This window comes from Notechis scutatus, chromosome 11 (assembly GCF_049901735.1).
Source record: "Notechis scutatus isolate UNSWTSFEM ecotype Mainland chromosome 11, rNotScu1.2, whole genome shotgun sequence".
NCBI classification, from domain to species: domain Eukaryota; kingdom Metazoa; phylum Chordata; class Lepidosauria; order Squamata; family Elapidae; genus Notechis; species Notechis scutatus.
In genome coordinates, this window is record NC_142019.1 from 18,896,083 (window position 1) to 18,915,906 (window position 19,824).

The window sequence follows — 19,824 nt, forward strand, 5'->3', positions numbered from 1 at the left end:
GAAAAGGTAGTCACCAATAATAAAAGTAACTGAATGAAAATACAGTATTGAATTGTCCCATGGCGAGAAGCCTTATTAAACACAATGGTTTTTCTTCTGCTGTTTGAGAAAGAGATTTCTCTTAAGGTTGGTGTTTGTTCTTCCTTATATTTTTGTTCATTACTCTAAATGTTTCCCCTCGATTCTTCTTGATTGATCTCAATGTCTTCAGAAAGGAGGAACTCAGAATCAAAAACTTCCTATATTTTGGTTGAATATACTAATCATCGGAAACCAACTGCTCCTGCTTGGTCAATGGTATGATCAGCTGTCATATGACAAAGGAAACAAATGTAAAAGAGCTCTTCCTCTCCTTGAAGAACATACCCATTTGTCAACACAGGAAGAAGAATTACCTCTTTTAAGCTGTAGATGTAGACCTTTCCTCTCTCTCTCCCTTCGCTGAAATACATGGGAGCCCCAACCAACAGAATGTCTGTGATTCCATCCCCATCAACATCAACTGAACTTATTTCACTTCCAAAGTAGGCACCGATCTGAGAAGGATATGAAAAATAGAGACAGAACGAAGACTACAGAGCTGTGTATTTCTGCATTGGCATATGCTTCTGAAAAATTAATGGCATCTGTAATGATACTACTGGAATGAGAGCCATTTCTCAGAGGAAACCATCCATCATCTCCTTGTCTAGACTTTGCTTCTGGAATAACACTTCAGAGAGACGGAGAGCGAAATAACACTTTGATCCTGGAAGATTAAGGATCGTATTAACTGCTATTCTCGGTTGCTTTCCGTTGATTGATTCTGTTACTGAAAGTCCATGGTAAAAAACGATGAACTCAGTCTGAAAGAATTGAAGCCTATTTACATCAAGCAAATAGTATTCTGTGGATTCTTGATGAATGCCAAGATTCGCATTCTTTTATAGACAGAAATGTGTCTGTATAATAGGCAATTCAACATTGCTTATTCATTCCATTTGGCCACAGTCATGCTTGAAGTAGAAAAACTCAAAATCAGCTCCTGAAAGGAGACAGTTCTTCTTATAATTTATAACCTGTCCAGGCATTTCTTCAGGAAATTATATCAGACCCACAGACAAATGGCTTTGAAAGGATGAAGTGAAAAACAGAAGAGTCAGTCCTGAATCCCCAGTGCTGTTTTATTTTGGAATTGCTGTGGGGAAAACACCAACTTGAAGGCAATAATTTTACTGTTATTATTATAAGGTTATTGTTATCAATTAAGCAGACCAAGGGCAGGAGCCACCACAGAGGTTTTCCCCTCTAGCTACAAGTAGTCCTTGACTTACAACAGTTCATTTAAAAAAGTGACTGTGCAGTTGGTGCGCTGCCCCACAATTATTGTTATCTTACAGACCACCAGAGGTTTTCCCTCTACAAGTGGTCTTGACTTACAACAGTTCTTTGTGACTGTGCGACTTTGACCGTTTATCATCCCCATGGGCATGCGGTCAGTATTCAGACACTTGGCAACTGACTTGTATTTATGGTGATCCTGGGGTGTCCTGGGATCACCTTTTGCAACCTTCTGACAAGCAAAGTCACTTAACAAGCATGTTACTAGCTTCACAAGTGTCGTGATTCGCTTGGCAAGAAAAGTTGTAAAATGGGGCAAAGTTCACTTACCAAATCTTCCGCTTAGTAACATACATTTTGGGCTCAATTGTGGTCATAAGCCAAGGACTACCTTAATTCTTTAATGGCCACACTCTTCAATCTTATAAATTGTTCTTATCTGCTGCATTCAACTTCAATCCGCACTGGGGTAAAGAAACCATTTTCTGTGAATGATTAAAGTTTAAACGTTTGGCTTGAAGTTTTCATCGGATATCACATTTATTCCTCTTTATGGCATGAGAGCTTTGCTCCTGTCAAAGGGCACCATTGCTGGACTCTGCTTAATTATCTATTCGCTTTAATCCAGCCACGTGCCACGGCCTCCTTCTTTGCCAGTCACATAGCGTCCTAAAGCGATGCCCAGAAATATATCTGTTACCTGCTCTCCGGTCAGTGATTGGTGGATGGTGAGGCTTCGGTTTGTGTGCATTGTGAAAACAATCACTTTTCCCGTGTGGTTGAATCGAGGGGCTCCTGCTACGTAAATCCTTTCGAGTCTTGTGGACACCACGGAGGTGACAGTGTAGCCTAGAAACACACACACACACACATATACACACACAAGAGAGATCATGCAGCGGGAGTCCCTTACAGTGGCCTATTTCCATGGCCAGAACTGATCATCATTATCATAATCCCACTTGGAGTCCTTTTCTACAATATTGTACAGCCTTTCTTACTTTCTGACAACCTGCAAAACAGTTTCAATCCAGGGTGGCCTTCCGTTTACAGTTGTTTTATGGGTTTGATTCATTTATATAATCTCTTCTTAATTTACTGTGTTTTTAGATTACCACTGTTAAAATATTGACATGGAAGCAGTGACCATGCAATTGAAGCCCTACTCCCTTTTTCTGCAAATCCAATATGCCAAAAGGAAGTGGGGCTTTGAATGTATTATCTTGGTTTTTACCCCCCTGCCCTGGAAATGTGCTCCTGTCACATGTCTAAAGACTCATGGAGATTTACACTTAAAACAAATAGCTATCGAAAATATGATGGCCAACCATATAATCTGTAATGGCTTCATTAATAATCATTTCATTTATAATGAAAACGTAAGTCCTCTGTTTCCTTCTTCATCCCAACGACCAGGTCTTGATCCCTCTAGGCTTTTCTGACCATCCATGTAACCATCTTCTTAAAGGTTGGGAGCCCTCTGATATCTCCAGGGAGTGATTATTCCAGATGGTTGGCACCACATGAGTATCAACCCCAGTATTCCTAGCCTATCGGAATGTGTAGAACCACTTTGCAGTAGGCCTGCAGGTACCTGGACACCAAGCTGGATCAGGCGATTTAGGTTCAAAGCAGCCCCTTGAGAGATGCATCCAGAAGCCTGATGACTGGTGAAGAGCCTGCAGCACCGTTATCTATCTATCGTGGCTCTCACTTGCCACTTCTGCAACTTCTGAGTAATCCTCAAAGCCGGCCACAGAGAGATCATAGTGCAGCCATCTACGTATACAAGAGTAACAAGTGTTTTGTCACTCTTGCCAGTTGCACTGACCCAAGTAAAGCAAAAATGTTCCTGGCCACAGTTGTCCTATGGCCCATAGAGCTCATGGTGGGATTCAAAATTTTTTACTATCGGTTCCGTGGGTGTGGTGTGGTAGGTGTGGCAGGGGAAGGATACTGCAGAATCCCCCTTCCCTCCCCATCCCACTCACCTGCTTTCCAGCTCCATTCTCCTGTGCAGGGCAACCAAAGGAGACCCAGCTGTTCAGCTGTGGGTGTGGCTTAGTGGGTGTGGCATTCTGCGGGCATGGCATGGCTTGGTGGGCGTGGCAGGGGAAGGTGACTGCAAAATCCCCCTTCCCTGCCCACCCCACTAACCTGCTTTCCAGCTCCGTTCTCCTGTGCAGCAACCAAAGGAGACCCAGACGATCAGCTGGGACTCAATGGGAGGCAGAGAAGAGATGGGGTTGGCGGTGCCAGTCAGGTGGGATTGGCCGGTTCTCTGAACTACTCAAAATTTCCGCTACCGGTTCTCTAGAACTGGTCAGAACCGGCTGAATCCCACCTCTGATGTAGCTCTACCTGTGACTCCAGGCTGACCCCCAATTCAGAGGGCTGTCCCTTCTGGAAGATTCCTGCCCCATCCAGAGTTCCTCCCAGAAGGGTTGGCGTTCCAGACTCCTGTTGATTCTGCACCAACAATTCCTCTGTTTTCATGCCATTCCGCGTCTGCTTTTCTTCTCCTTATCTGCATCCCAATGGGCTCCTTTTCTAGATCCCACCCGCTTCTCTCTTATCTGGAATTCAGCAACAAATGGCTAGCTTTCTACCTTTCTCCATTTAAATTAATATTTTAAATACATACAATTATATGAAATATTGTTTAATTGTGATTTTTATGGCTGTTATAATTTGGGAACCAGTATTTCATGTCTGAATTGCAGCTTTGGTTAAGCTTTGGTTAATGTCCACCCAGAAGCGTGCGCAGTGCACGTTGTTCTTACCAAGATAGGCCCCGTGATTTTTCAGTTCATCTGGAAACTCTTCCAGGTAGGATTCTCGGTGAGGAACCACTTTGCCACTGCTGGTCTCCTTGAGCACGGCCCCATTCCAGTCATAGGCACCAACGGCTCCAAGCAGAATGCCATCCTATTCATGGAATTGTCAAAAAAAGCCAAGGGATAATGAAAGTGGAAGGTGCGGGTCCATTATTCATTGCTGCATTCAAGAAGGCTGGAAAATGTCTGCCCGAAACCTTGCAGGGTTCCTGTATGTTCTTATCGAGAGACTGGACAAGACTGGACTTCAGTCTTTCATCTGCACCTCTATCACTGTCTGGTTTGGTTCTGCAACCCAACAGGACAGACGCAGACTTCAGAGAGTAATTAGGACTGCAGAAAAAAACAATGGCTACCAACCTGCCTTCCATCGAGGACCTGTATACTGCATGGGTCAAAAAGGGGGCTGTGAAAATATCTACAGACCCCTCACATCCTGGACATAAACTGTGTCAACTCCTTCCCTCAAAATGACGCTATAGGGCACTGCACACCAGAACAACTAGACACTCTGCTAAACCAATAATTCCCTCGACACTGTCCAACTATTTACAAAGTCTGCATTACTATTACTATTAATCTTCTCATCACTCCTTATCACCCATCCCCTCCCACTTGGGACTGTATGACTATAACTTTGTAGCTTGTATCCTTGCGATTTATATTGATTGTTTCCTAGTAGGATTTGATGGCTTATTGTTCCCTATGACTATCATTAAGTGTTGGACCGGATGATTCTTGACAAATGTATCTTTTCTTTTATGTATACTAAGAGTATTTACACCAAGACAAATGCCTTGTGTGTCCAACCACATTTGGCCAATAAAGAATTCTATTCTATTCTATTCTATTCTATTCTATTCTATTCTATTCTATTCTATTCTATTCTATTCTATTCTATTCTATTCTATTCTATTGATTTGGCAATAGGCAGCTCCCTATGTCCCCAGGATCCTAGCCACCCTCAGCAATTTGTTAAATTGTTATATTCTCCAGGGCTACAAAATACAGGGATAGTTCTTTTAATTATTGTTCAAAGAATGTTTTGCTCTTAATTTTTGTCAAAACATGTGCAAGAAATAAATGAACTGACCACTTCTTAGATTTTGTTTTCCATGAAGAGCACAGTAAAAAAATAGTTCAGGTTTTCTGCCGATCTACTTGGAGGCTTTTTGGACCCCCATTGCATTAAGTAGCAGCTGTCTGAAACCAGAGCGCAGCTTAAATTTTTGTGCTTCCAGCTTATCATAGACAGAGAAGTCCAGGTACCTTCCACCTGATGCAAACTTTTGTTGGATCCATATATCACAAACCAAGAGCTTTTCAGGCTCAGTTATATCTATTGCATGCCAAAGTCACATGTATCATGAGATAAAATGAAAAAAAAAAAGTCAGTTATTCACTTACTTCCACAATATGGGATGAAAATCCAGTCTGGGACATTTCCAGGCCGAAGGATATTTCATTTTTGTTGGTGCCTAAAACACCAAAAGGAGATATTTAAAAAAAAATATGAAAGAAAGAAAAATAGGTTTATTACCTGCCATTACAGTTGTGTGATGAAATTCGATATAAATATTACAAAGGCCAATAGGAAGATTTGTGAGCATGAGCCCAGAAAATAAAAGCAGAGAAAATCCTATCCATCTGTTTAAAAGTCTAAAGCTGAAAAGTTGGAATAAATGGCATGTAAATTACCTTGTCCCACTTTGGCTATCGGTTCAGGCATAAAAATGCTGCGTTGCATGTGAAATTAGCCCTTCTGCGACCCCATCATTCATCCCAGTGATAGGCTAATGTCCACAGCAGAAACGATGAGGACATAAACCAGTATTTCTCAATCGTGGCAGGGTGAAGATGTCTGGACTTGCTGGCTGGGGAATTCTGGGAGCTGAAGTCAGACATCTTCACCTTGCCAAGATTGAAAAGCACGGACATAAACATATGCAAGAAATTTGAGTGCAGATTAGAGTTCTTGGCAGTTTTTGACTTAGCATCCACATTCAGAAATAAATCACAGAGATGAGTACCTTACTTATAACAGATTCCTGCCGTTTAAGGAATCTCCAAATCCAGAGGTCTCCAAACTTGGCAACTTTAAGACTTGTGGACTTCAACTCTCAGAATTTCTCCGCCAGCTATGCTTGAAGTCCACAAGTCTTAAAGCTGCCACGGTTGGGGACCCCTGTCCAAAGCATTTAGAGTTCTATTGAGGGTGACTTGTCATAATTAACTCTGTCACTGCAAGCACTTTAAAAACTGCAGAAATAGGGTTGAACTGTAACAAAAAGAAAGTATTTTTGTACTTTGCACATGATTGAGGTCTAGTAGCCTGCTCAAAATTCAGGAAACTTCAAAAATACTGTTTAAAAACAACTTTGCTTCGATAATGCAGTGAGAAAAGCCAGAGCCAAAGATTCTCCTTCCTACATCCATGGAAGTCACACCCTACTGCTATCTCTAGGTCCTCATGTAGCCAGGAAACAGGAGTTACAAAGTTAGACTTTTCTTCCTTCGCACAGAGCCCAAGAGGCAAAAGCTTAAAGCATCTCTCTGGCTGAGGGGGACTAACAAATGCAGTCACCATAAACATTTCCAAATTAATTCAGAATACAGACAGTTTGGTTTAAGGGATAAACAAGGCTAGAAACCAGGATGCCATGATGGCTGGTCCTACCTAGGCACAAAGCCAGCTGGGTGACCCTGGGCCAGTCGCTCTCTCTCTCAGCCCTAGAAAGCATGCAATGGCACACCACTTCTGAAATCTTGCCCAGAAAAAGACTTTAGATAAACACTTGTCCAGGCAGTCTTTAGGAGCCAAGGCTGAAGGCATGTGTGTGCGAATACTGAAATGTGAGTTGCAGATTCCCCCATGGAACTTCATACCAAACTCCTGTGCACCATATTCAAAGTTTCTCATGTTGTAGGATGGAGAAGTGAGCCTCCTACATCGTCCTTGCAATCCCTCAGAAGTTGCTCACCTTCTAAGCTGAAAATCCTCTCCCCAAGAGCATCCACAATATCTTTAAGGGCAGCCTCATCACTGACATTAAAGAAATGTTTTTCATCCGGGTCACTCGCTATATATTTGATTTCTTTCAAAAAGGCTGCAGGGTTGATCCCTCTTCTGTTGTAATAACCAAGGACCTGGAGTGGCAAGCAAAAAGATATCTCAGCATGATCATTACAGTCATGGTGGAAGTATTTGCAAGAAAGCCAGTTTGGTGTAGTGATTAGGGTACTTGGCTAGAAACTGGGAAACTTGGCGTTTTAGCCTTGCCTCGGGCACAAAGACCAAACCCTGAGTGATCCTGTATGACCTTGGGCCAGTCATTTCCTCTCAGCGGATAGAAAATTATTTTTGAAATCTTGCCAAGAAAACTGCAGGGACATGTCCGGACAGTCGCCAGGCTCAAAGGCTACAAAAATAATAATAATTACAAGGCTAGTTTTCAAATGCACAGGTGGAGGAAAAATTCACCCTTTTCTCAAAAGAAAATGTTTCTTTTCTATATTTCTGTTTTCCCAGCTCTGTTACAGCCTTCTCAAGTGTGACTGGAATTGCTCAATGTTCCAGACACAGTAACAGCATAACTGAGATGGGAAGCATCTTGGGGGTCTTCTACTCCAACCTCCTGCTCAGGCAGGAGAAACTATACGATTCCAGACAAGGGGCTGTCCAACCGCTTCTTAAAAACCTCCAGCGATGGAGTATCCACACTTTCTGGAGGGAAGCTGTTCCGCTGATTAAATTGTTCTAACTGACCGGAAATTTCTCCATAATAATAGGTTGGATCTTTGCTTGATAAGGTTCCATCTGCTACTTCTTGTCCTGCCCTAAGGTGCTTTGGAGAATAGGTTGACATCCCCTAAATATTGGAACGCTGCTATGTCCTCCCTAGTACTTATTTTCATTAAACTAGACATACCCAGTTCTTGCAATCATTCTTCATATGTTTTAGCCTCCAGTTCCCTAATCATCTTGGTTGCTCTTCTCTGCATTCTTTCCAGAGTCTCAACATCTTTTTAAAATTGTGGTGACCAAAACTGGATGAAGTATTCCAAGTGTGGTCTTATCAGTGCAGATTAGAGCAGTATTAACACTTCGTGTGATATAGATACTATCCGTCTGTTGGTGCAGCCTAGGACTGTACTGACTGGCTCTTCGCAGCTACAGGTTCTATAGAACCGGGCCGAACCGGTAGCGTCCCACCCCTGCCGGGACCCGATCCACTTACGTCATGTGGGTTATCCATCAGAAATTGGCAATCTATTTTAAAACTGAGTCCTTCAATCTTTTCCTAGCAGGTGGACTCTGAATTCACAGCCATTTCAGTACAACTCCGAAGGTTCCGGGCAAAAAGTGTGCAGCCCCCATAAATGACTTACTGCAACGGCATATCTGGTGACGTTGTCCTTTTCGCTGCCTTCAATGGCCTTCTCAAGATCTGGGCTGTCGTGAGACTCTCCATCAGTGATCACAATCATAACCTTCTTTGCACCCTTCCGCCCTCCTTTCTGAAATGCTTCTGAGCTGAAATTAAAAGAGACGCAGAGAAGTTGGTGAGAGATGTGGCATTTTGCAAATGAAGCATGACGATTTTCCAAGGAGGATCTCGGTGCATTGGGTCCATGGCCCCTGTGATTTTCCTGGGCTTTATTTAGAAAGCAGGTGCATCTTCCTCTGGGCACCAGCAACAGGGAGGGAAAAGCCCACTATTAGGTAACATAAAAGCCAAGAGTCATTGCTCTACAAAAGCAGGAAGGGACGTTTTACAACAAAATACTTTAAAAGTGATTTCTATTCCCCTGGCTCATTTCCTTTAGAGCCAAAGAATACTTAGCAATAATAAAGCCCCTTTGTGTATACAAGGTTCTGTTTATATTAGATTCTCAATCTCTTGTTGTTTTGTGATCTGACACAAAGAAACTTCTTTGTTATATTCTTTTTATACTCATCTGCTATTTTTTAAGGTTACCTGAATTCTGGGGAGGTTGTAGCACAAACTAAAACAAAGACTGGGACAAAAAGAGAGGAATGGGGAACGTGCCTGTAAGAGCAGTCTGTCACTCTCTTGTCCTAAAGGTGCTTTTTCAAAAGGCAACTGGACTTTCTTGGGTTTTTTCCTTGAAGATGATTTGTTTCTCATCCAAGAAGTTTCTTCAGTTCTGACTGAAGTGGACAGAACTGAAGAAGCTTCTTCGATGAGTAGCGAAAATGTCTTCAAGGAAAAACAGAAAAAGTCCAGTTGTCTTTTAAAAAAAGCACCGTTGGAACAACTATGACCTGAATGACTTAGAATCACCATGGAGATGCCACTTTCTTGGTTCTTGCAATATGGGGGCATTGAGAATTTGCACCATAAAGACCACAAAGGAACCTGCTTTGGCCAAAAGTCATGAAATGTAACAAAGTATAGATTAAGTGGTGGCTAACCTTTTTGGGCTCCTGTGCCAAAAATTATGCATGCGCTTGCATGCTCGCACTCGTGTGCCAGCACCCAGAATGCAATGCGTGCACTTCCACTCCCCCTACGCATGCACGCGCAATCCCCAACCACCCACCCACCTCTCGCCACCTCCTTACCTGCACAGCACCTCACAGCTGATTTCAGCAGGTTTGAGGCCTTTTTCGGCCTCCCAAAGGCTTCAGGAAGGCTTCTGCAGGTTTCTGCAGGCTTTGCAGGCCGAAAACTAGCCCTGTTTCATCACTTCTGGTATTTTCGGAAAAACCGGAAGTGATGAAACGGGGCTAGTTTTCAACCTGCAAAGCCTGCGGAAGCCTTCCTCAAGCCTTTGGGAGGCCAAAAAAGGCCTCAAACCTGCCGAAAATCAACTGTGAGGCACGTGCAAGCACAGTGAGGTAAGTTTGCCTGCAGCTCATGTGCTGGGACAAATGGCTCTGCGTGCCACCTGTGGCACGCGCGCCATAGGTTCGCCATCACAGGTATAGATTATCGAGTGAAGAACAGAATTATTATTGTTCTTTGGTTGCAACCCCTTGCAATTAGAATGCTCCATAATTTCCAGAGAAAAAAAATATGTTTTCATTTCCACAATATGTTAAGTAGGGAAAGAAAGAAATTCATACTAGATAAACTCAGAGATACTCTCTTTTTAAAATTGCTTTTGGGGCATAAGCCTTCTGGGCTGCATATTCTTTAATCTTATTCTAATTGCTGCCTTGTCTTAGTATTTCTCAGTAGCAAAATTAATTCAGTGTCCTCTAAATTATAGTGCATATTGGTATTGTCTATAATGTTTACTTTGCTTAGAGTTACCTCACTGCCTTAGGATTTTGGAGATAATGTGCATGGTTGTTTTTGCTGTCTGCTTATGATGTGTTCGGATCAGAATGCATCCATGATCTACCACACCTGGGATAAACTGCTAAGCTCCGTCGCTGCCCAATTCTCATGCCTGCCTAAGAACACATCTGAACAGACCCTGGAAAGTAAGCTTACCGGGCAAACTCTATTCCAAAGGCTGTTCGGGTTTCAGTACCCCCTCTCTGCTCGATGTGTTTAGCAGCTTCTACCACATCCTTTACAGACCTATAATCGTTCAGGTGAAATTCATGGACAGCATCCTCTCCATACTGGACAACTCCAACCTTGTGAAAACATTGCAAATTATTGGGGTGAGAAGCTTATTTCGTGAACGAGCCTACAGAATATATTACAAGAAAATCCTACTTCTGAACACTTTTCTTGTCTGTCTGTTTGTCTTGTATAACTTTAAACCTTTTTTAAAACTTTAAAACTGTGACAAACAACTCAAGGCGGCAAACACATCCAACACACTTCCTTCCTCCTACTATCCCCACAACAACAACCCTGTGGGATGAGTTGGTCTGAAAGAGAAGGATTGGCCCAAAGTCCAACATCTGGCTTTCATGGTAAGAACTTTCCATCTCCCGCTTTCTAACCTGGTGCCTTAACTAGTAGACCAACTTTAAGGAGCTGCAGACAGGTGCCAATGACTGGGTGCTTCAGAGCACCTTTTGCTTTCAAATCCAAATGCAGCCCAGTCTACTACTTATGACTTGGTAATTTCCCAATAAAGTGAGCTGAAGTCATTTGAATCTCATTCCAGCGAAGTGAATCAAGGTTATAATGTCCAGCCAACACTGGTGATCTCTGCTCCAAAATATGACCACAAGTCAAAACCCAGTTGTATGTGAGCCTGCGAGTACTGAGAGATTATTATGCTTTTAAAAATAAATAGATAAAAGAGATTATTATGCTTTTAAAAATAAATAAATAAAAATAAATTATGCTTTTAAAAATAAATAGTGCAAATTTATTATTGAAGCAAAGGGGCAAGGGGGACATATATAACCAAAGAAATCTATGAAATGAAGTGCACGCATGTTTTGTCACCTGTATTTGGCCTGGTCCAATGTAAAATTTCTTCAAGATTCTTATCAGGAAATTTTGAACTTCTGCCCAGGGGTAGATGCTGTTAGATCCATCCAGTACGATAATTATATCCATGTATGTCTGGCATTCTGCAACCAGATGGAGAAAGATCATTAAGGGATATTGGCTACCAAAAAGGAGTGGAATAGGCTGCCAATTCCTTTCCCCTTGGAGCAAAGGAATCTTGGAGCAAATGCCAACCGTTCCTTCTTCTACTCTGAAATCGCATCTCTCCACTTTTTCCTTGGGTCTATTGTGTTTCTGCTCTATGTTATTATTAATACAACAATACCAGACATTTAACATCACAGTTCTGTGTCTGACCACTCAAAGTCCTCTTGAATTGGATAGCGCTTCTTTCCAGGTCTCCAACAGAGCTAAGCAACTTTTCCAGATCCAAGGACCATGCTACAATCTTTAGGGGCTGTGATGGTCCATGCAAAAAATAAAAAGGCTTTATCTAAATGTAAATTTAAATAAATTTATTTCACAATGATTACATACAATTAAATGACTGTTCCTCATGTTTACATTGAGGTGACAGTTTTTGGAAGTGTGTTGGAGGTTGTATGCAAAGCCTTTTAGCGGCTAGATATAGCTCCGAGGCTTAAGAATACACACCATTGATGTGGCTTTCATGGCTAAGGTGGGATTAGAACTCATTGTCTCAGAATGAGACAATGACTTGCAACAAATGCCAAAAATAATAGAACATAGAACACAGAATAACAGGGTTAGAAGGGACCTTGGAGGTCTTCTATCTAGTTCAATCCTCTGCTCCAGCAGAAGACCCTATACCATTTCAGAAAAATGGTTGTCCGATCTCTTCTTAAAAAACTCCAGTGAGAAGTACCTAAAACTTCTGAAAGCAAGCCATTCCATTGATTAATTGTTCCCACTGTGAGGAAATTTCTCCTTAATTTTAGGTTGGGTCTCCTTTTAATAATCTTCCACCCATTACTTCTTCTCTTGCTCCCAGGTCATTTGGAGAATAGGTTGATCCCCTCGTCTCTGTGACAGCCAATCAAATATTGGAAGATGATGTGTCAAGGTACAACTATGACAATGGTGGGATTCAATTTTCTTTACTACCGGTTCTGTGAGTGTGGCTTGGTGGGCATGGCAAGGGAAAGATACTGTAAAATCTCCAGTCAGAGGTGGGATTTGCCGGGTCTCCGAACTACTCAAAATTTCCACTACCAATTCTCCAGAACTGGTCAGAACCAGCTGAATACCACCTCTGAACTATGAAAATAATAGTTATAATTATGACGTACAACACTATGTATTTAAAAGAGACTATACTCTATGACTAAGAGAATAGTTATAACCAGGGTGTATACTACAATGTATATTTAAAAAGGATGACATAGCCAGTACAAAACTGGAAATGCCATTGCAAAACTGGAAATGTGATGTATAATAACAAAAAATGTACAATAAAAATATTTTTTAAAAAAAATATTGGAAGATGATGATATGCTATCATGTCAACCATAGTCCTTCTCATTAGACTAGATATACCTAGTTCTTACAACTGCTTGTCATATGGTTTAGCCTCCAGACCCCTCAGTAAAAACAGTTTCTTTCAATATGTAAAAAGCAACAAAAAAGCCAAGGAAACGATCGGTCCACTAAACGGAAGATGGCAAAGAGGTAATGGACTGCAGGGGAAAGCAGAAGTGCTAAATTAATTCTTTGCATGTATCTTTACACAAAAGGGAAAAACAGACCAACCTATCAAAAGGTATCTCAAGTCTAGAGAAGAACTAAGGGTGACATGGTAGCAGTCTTCCAGCAAATGGGAGGTTGTTACAGAGAAGACGGGGTCAACCTATTCTCCAAAACACCTGAGAGCAAGACAAGAAATAACGGATGAATATTATTAAAGTGAGAATTAAGGAGTCTGAGAATTAAGAATTAGAATAATTAATCAATAGGTTTGCCTATCCAGGTTGTGGGTTCCCTGGCAGTTTCCAAGAAGAGACTAGTGACCATTTGTCCAGAATGGTATAGGGTGTCCTGCTCCATCAGGGGGGTTGCATTAAAAGACCTACAAGGTCCCTTCCAGTCTCTTATTCGATGATACTCCACACATAGCTGAGCAATAGTATCCTCCTTGAATAACTGACAAGACATTAAGAATAAGTAACAATAGGAATAGCGCTTAAACTTATATACCGCTCCGTTGTGCTTCTCGGCACTCTCTGAGTCATTTACAAATGCCAGCCTATTGCCTGCAACAATCTGGCTCCTCATTTTACTGACCATGGAACAATGGCAGGCAGAGTCAACCTTGAGCGGGTCAGGATTGAATTCCTGGCAGTGGGCAGAGTTAGCTTGCAATGCTGCATTCTAACCAATGCACCACCAGGGCTCTTGTACTGAAAACATGGCAATGCATGAAGCGCATAATAGCTAGGGGGAGAAATTCTGTAGCATCCCACTTCCCTCTCTTGCTCTGAGAGGGAGCATGTGATCGTTTTGCTTAATGGTTAATCTGCCCCAAACAGTGAAAGAGGGACAGGAAAAAAAATTGTAGTTTTTGAGGGCACTGCGGTTTCTGATCAAGAATTAACCCTTTGAAATTCTCCAACCAATGTGTGGGCCTAGAAATAAATAGGTGGAACGTTTCTCTGAATTTTCCAAGAGGTAGGAGGAATTCTGCACCTATTTTCTAGGAATAAGATTAGTGTAGATTAAGAGATTAGTGTAGAACTTTGATTAAAAAAATAAAATAGGCCCTTGAGGAACTTCCAAATGTTTTTTTCCTGGGATTGAATGGAAGAGCGTGGAGCCAGGGAGTCTGCAGACCTCTGCAGAGATGTGACCCAAAAGGCAAAATATCCCCATAAATCCCATTTGTACAGTGATTAAGTGCAAGGACATCACACACATTTTTCTTTCCTCGGATTGAGTCAGGGTTGGTAAAGTTCTCCGCAGGGCATTGCCAAGAACGGTCTCCTGACCATTTGTTTTCTTCACTTTGCTTCTTCGCCGGAAAACAGGGATCAAACACAAGCCTCCTGGCTGTCTGGGAGGAGGGTGGTTGCCCCCACCCCACTGCTGCCTATTAACCACTGTCAGCACAAAATCCCCATTGGACAGGCTTCTTTGCAAGAACAGGCGGATTTGTTTCCCCTAAGATGGTGATTCTAAATCCCCAGGCGGAGAGCGAGAGAGGGAAGAAGGAAGCGGAGGAGAGGTGGGGGAGAGAGAAAACGTAATAGGCTGATCTTCCTACTCTGGAGAGCTGGAGCCACTGACTTGGAGTATCTGAAGTTGGAGTTCACTCTGGAGCACATGCCTGTGGTGTAGTAGGAACTTCCGCACTCATGAGACCACAGAGGGCTGCAAGCCTGTGTCAGAAAGGAAGAAAACAACGACATATTAGGACACGTTTTCTTTCAGTGGCCTGGATAATTTCTGTGGAAGTTGGGGGCATTTCCCCATGAGCAGTAGATGTTTGTCAAGGTGAAAGGAAATCAAAGTCAGCTATAAGAAACAGAATCTCTGCCCAGGAAGGGAGCTCTCTAGGACAGAGGTCTCCAACCTTGGCAACTTTAAGACTTGTGGACTTCAACTCCCAGAATTCTCCAGCCAGCTCTGCAGACCTGGCTGGAGAATTCTGGGAGTTGAAGTCCACAAGTCTTAAAGTTGCCAAGGTTGGAGACCTCTGCTCTAGGACATGGTAAGTTTTAGCAACCTGTCTTCTAATCATACAGAATAATAATCACAAGAATTGGGGTATTTCCGGTCTAGTGTAAAGAAGGACCAGGCGTGACATGATAGCAGTGTTTCAATATTTGAGGGGATGCCGCAAAAAAGAGGGGTCAACCAATTTTCCAAAGCACCCGAAGGCAGGACAAGAAACAACGGATGGAAACGAAGCAAGGAGAGAGAGAAGCAACCTAGAACTAAGAAGACATTGCCTGACAAGGAGAACAATTAACCACTGGGATGCCTTGCCTGTTGTGGGTGCTCCACTTGCCTGAAATGGTATATTCTGCTGGAGCAAAAAGGGTTGGACTAGAAGATCTTCAAGGTTCCTTCCAAATATTTTATCCTGTTAATTTTCGGATTTGCATGAAACCCAGAAACTGCCGTTGGAGGCAGCTACCTTATAGGAGACTGAATGGTGGGTTCCAGGTCAGAAACCCCTGAAGATAATCCCAGCAAAAAGAGTGTTTGTAAATTATTCACACATAATTTCTTACCAAAAAGCTGTTGTCTTTGGGGTTGGTAGTTAAGCTGAGACCCAGGCGCATGTTATCCTTTCGTTCCGACACATTGGAAAGAGTTACTCTTCCTTGGGAAAAAAGTGTCACAGTCAAGACATGCGGTGGGAGAAACGTCACAGCCCTTGAAGAGAGAGCCTGGTGTCTCCTCATCACCACTATCGTCATCTTTTCTCCTTGACAACTGTCACCCTTTCTCCCCCATTGACCCTACATCTAATTGACTAGGCGCCGTCTGTTCCAAAAACTCTTGGGCCTACAGGTCCAGTCTCAGCTAAAATACTGGGAACCGTATTTCAGTAATACATGGTGGGTTAACATTAACCTGTCCTGGATAGCTTTCTCCTTCTGGCTTACATGTTCTGCTCAAAAAGTTGGTGAGGTGAACATACTTCACTATGTTCAGCTCACCAACTTTTAATCATAGATAATAGACAACATCTACCTTGAGGTGACTTGAGTTTTGCATGTCAATGTAAACCTTCCTCTGTGTGGCTTCTAACACTTTCAGAGCAATACCCAGAGACAATAAGCTCAGCCCTTCCATTCCATAGCTTTACCTAGATTGAGCTTGGAACAGGTGCTGTTGGTCTTGCCGTTCACTGAACACTTGTAGACATCTCCCGTTTTTTGGGGCCCATTGATCTCATAGGGAGCTCCTACCACTAGCCTGGAAAAGAAAACAAAATCGGTACATATCTGGCCTTTAGGCAATATTAATTCAGGACAACAGCTGAGAAATTCTGTCTCCACTAAATCCTTAGATATGGTTTGTTCTGTCCATGCAAGGAGGCTGTCCTTTGCTCCGGTGAGGTGTTTCTTGATGCAAACCATTATTTGTCTTCTTAGCCCCCTGCAAGGTTAGTGGTATAGAAAAGTGGTGTGCTATTTCTCACCCTTTGGGGAGCAGAAGCATAAAAAAGTGTTGTTTGAGCCTGAAGGTAGCCTTTACACAGTTTAAAAAGGAAAGGAAAAAAACCCCTATCCTTTCATGACCCTGACTTTTTTCTTCGTCCTTGCACCCTCCCTGTGGCCTCCAAAGAAAATGTTAACCTCTGCATTCAGCTACCCAAAGATTGCCTATTCCTGTGCTAGAACAAAACAGAAAAAGCCGCAACATGAAAGAGCTACTACATCTTGTCCCCTTCTTGACCTGGGGTCTGGATGCCCTTATGTGCTCGCCAGGATCTTCTGGGCTGATTGAGGCTGCTGGTTGGGAAATATTTGCCAGCAGAGATGCAGAGGAGATGGCTTCTCGGCACTCAAGCATGTCCAATGAACAAGCTGGTCTGACTTTAGCAGCTCCCCAAAACAGTCGGGCACCAGAAAGAAATCTAAACAAAGACTCATTCCTTTTGGAGCAAAAATATTGTTCAAATCATCCAAATCAAAGGCTGGCAGGAATAAAACTCTGATTTCATGCTGGCTGGTTTTAACGGAAGAAAGATTGCAGTAGAAAGTAAATTATAACACTTGGTGCTATTTTTGTAAGTTAAATTTGTTCTCTGCCCCCTTTCTACATGACCATTAGTTTTGCCCTACCCCCCAAGCCCTCAGGAGCTGCCAGCAGTGACACCAAGAGCCCAGAAGCAGAAAGTGAAGGTTTGTGAATGTGGGAAACCACCTAACCTGAAGTACAGAGAACTGCAGCTAATTCCTCTGGAGCACCAGCTGACCTGATTAACTTCTGAAGTTAATTGGTTGCTCGGCTCCACATCTAAGACCATCAGAAGCCCACCATGTTGGAAGAATTGCATGTGGAAGGCTCTGAAGCTGTATACCGTAGGGTCTTTTAGATCAGGTCTACTTGAGCTTCAGTTTTGTCTTTCGAATTCCGAAGTATCCTGGAAACATGTAGAGGAAGTCATCTCACGTTGGAAATGGATCTCTTTCCCAGTCTGGCAAAGTCAGTTTGATTCACAAACAGGGATCTTGGAGGCGGAAATACTGATTGTCTGGAAGAGCCCCATAAATGCATATATAAAGATTCCAGATTCAGGATACTATTCTATGCATTTAATCAAATAGCGTTAGGGCTGTGCCAGCTTGGGCATTTAGGAAAGAAAGACCCTCAACTCCATTGTAGTGAAAGGGATGCTTTTACTAAAGCCAAGTGGTTACCGTGTAAGCAAGCCAGATCTTGATATTCCTGTATAAACCCAGTGATTTTTCCCTTCTCCCATGCCCTCCCCGCTTGGTCATTTTGTTAATGTCCAATGGTATTCAAAGTAGATGTTTTGGTAACAGTTCTAAAGTTTGGTGCCTCTTTGGTGGGCATTTGCATTCCGTTCTCACACTTGTGCCCTTGGATCTTTCAACCATTGGTTCTTGCCTCGGGATGGTACCTCTGATTCCTTTTTTTTATTTTTATTTTATTGGTTTTTAAAAACAAACATAAACAAACAAAACATAAAAACATCAAGCTATCTTCCATAGGTGTACATACAGTGTGCCGGTTGGTTTACAAATTGTTTTGTGCTTCCATTTCGTAGTCTTCAATTACAATTACATTACATATAATCTCATATTGTCAATCAAAAATTAAATACCTTAGTATCATTATTAATCAATCATTTGACTATACTTTTATTCATTCATATTTTACAAGATAACCATAATTTACTTAATTTATTTTATAACAGTTCATACTATCATCCTAAATCTATCCTAAAATCATTTTGTAGCTATAATAAGAAAAAAGTACATCTTTATATATTTATTATTTTCTAAAAATCTACATATTTCATTACTGTACTTTGTTGTCTAACCATTGATAGAAAAGATCCCAAATTTTATAAAATTGTTTATCCTCTTGTTCTCTAATTTCAAATGTCAATCTACTCATTTCAGCACATTCCAATATTTTCTTAATGATTTCCTCCTGTGATGGTATTTTCTCATTTTTTCAGTTTTTAGCAAATACAATCCTAGCCGCTGTTAATACATTTACAATCAGGTATTTCAAGTCTTGCCATCAAAGTAAAGTCTTATATTTCACCAAACTTTATGTCCCATAGGTTTGTTAGTATTTAAAGTGCCACAAGACTTCTTTAAAAAAAAATTGACATTGTCCCTCTTCTAGAAAATTTTAACACAAGTCAACTTTAATGCCATTCTTATTTTTTTCCCCACAACATTATTGGTTTGGTTTTGCAAAGAGTGAATCCAAATGTTTTAATAGTTCAGCTGCCATGCCTCCTAAAAACTTCTTGGAACAGTAAATACCATTGAGACATCTGAAGCAACTCATTTCAGTATTTGCCATTAAAATATTTGGGAAAATATTTCTGCAGCTGCCAAGTTTCCATGCAATTCAGTGGCCACAGATTATTAACAATTTAAAATTCAACCTACTTGGGAGAAAAGAATCCGCACTCCCTAAGGGTGGGGGGGGGGGGAAGAAAGATACTTCAGGATATTGTTGTCTTCACTGATATGACTTTTTGTTTCCTCTACATCTTGGAGCCTTTTCATAAATGACTCTTAAATGAGAGGATGAGCTCATCCACTTTGCGGATGGCACCAAGCTGAAGGGAATTACGAACACTTTGGAAGATAGACTGAAGAAGGATCTTGGCAGACTTGAACACTGGGTTCTATCCAACAAGATGCAGTTCAGGGGTGAGAAAAGTGAGATCCTGCACATAGGCAGGAAAAACCGAGTGCCCAGGTACAGAACAGGAAGTACCTGGCTCAACATTAGTGCCTGTGAGAAGGGTGTCCTGGTGGATCACTGCTTCGGTATGAGCCAGTTAAGGAAGAGAAGAGTCAGGGAACACAGGATAGCATTCTTTCAGTACTTGAGGGGCAGCCGCAGCAAAAAGAGGCACCCAAGACAGATTATATGACAGATTATACAAGGGGAGCAGAAGAGGGTGAGGGTGAGCTTAGTTGCAACTAACTGAAGAGATGTATAGGATCTCAGTTCACTTGCATCAATACTGCTTTTTCTAAAGGTTACACGGTTTATGGACATAAGAAATGCCCTGCTGGATCAGGTTGTTGGTC

The 19,824-nt window shown here is 41.9% G+C and overlaps 1 protein-coding gene across 1 annotated transcript in view; it reads right to left on the reverse strand.

Annotated features, from left to right (window-relative positions):
* ITGA11 (integrin subunit alpha 11) overlaps window positions 1–19,824 on the reverse strand; it is an 86,894-nt gene that overhangs the window by 36,724 nt on the left and 30,346 nt on the right. The window contains exons 3-13 of the mRNA XM_087972965.1: window positions 16,377–16,486; window positions 15,796–15,887; window positions 14,823–14,937; window positions 11,540–11,667; window positions 10,622–10,770; window positions 8,547–8,691; window positions 7,139–7,304; window positions 5,565–5,635; window positions 4,104–4,248; window positions 2,021–2,169; window positions 396–536 (exon numbers count right to left, since the gene is read on the reverse strand). Of these exons, the coding sequence (XP_087829091.1) occupies window positions 396–536; window positions 2,021–2,169; window positions 4,104–4,248; window positions 5,565–5,635; window positions 7,139–7,304; window positions 8,547–8,691; window positions 10,622–10,770; window positions 11,540–11,667; window positions 14,823–14,937; window positions 15,796–15,887; window positions 16,377–16,486 (1,411 nt within the window). The remainder of the gene's footprint in view (window positions 1–395; window positions 537–2,020; window positions 2,170–4,103; window positions 4,249–5,564; window positions 5,636–7,138; window positions 7,305–8,546; window positions 8,692–10,621; window positions 10,771–11,539; window positions 11,668–14,822; window positions 14,938–15,795; window positions 15,888–16,376; window positions 16,487–19,824) is intronic.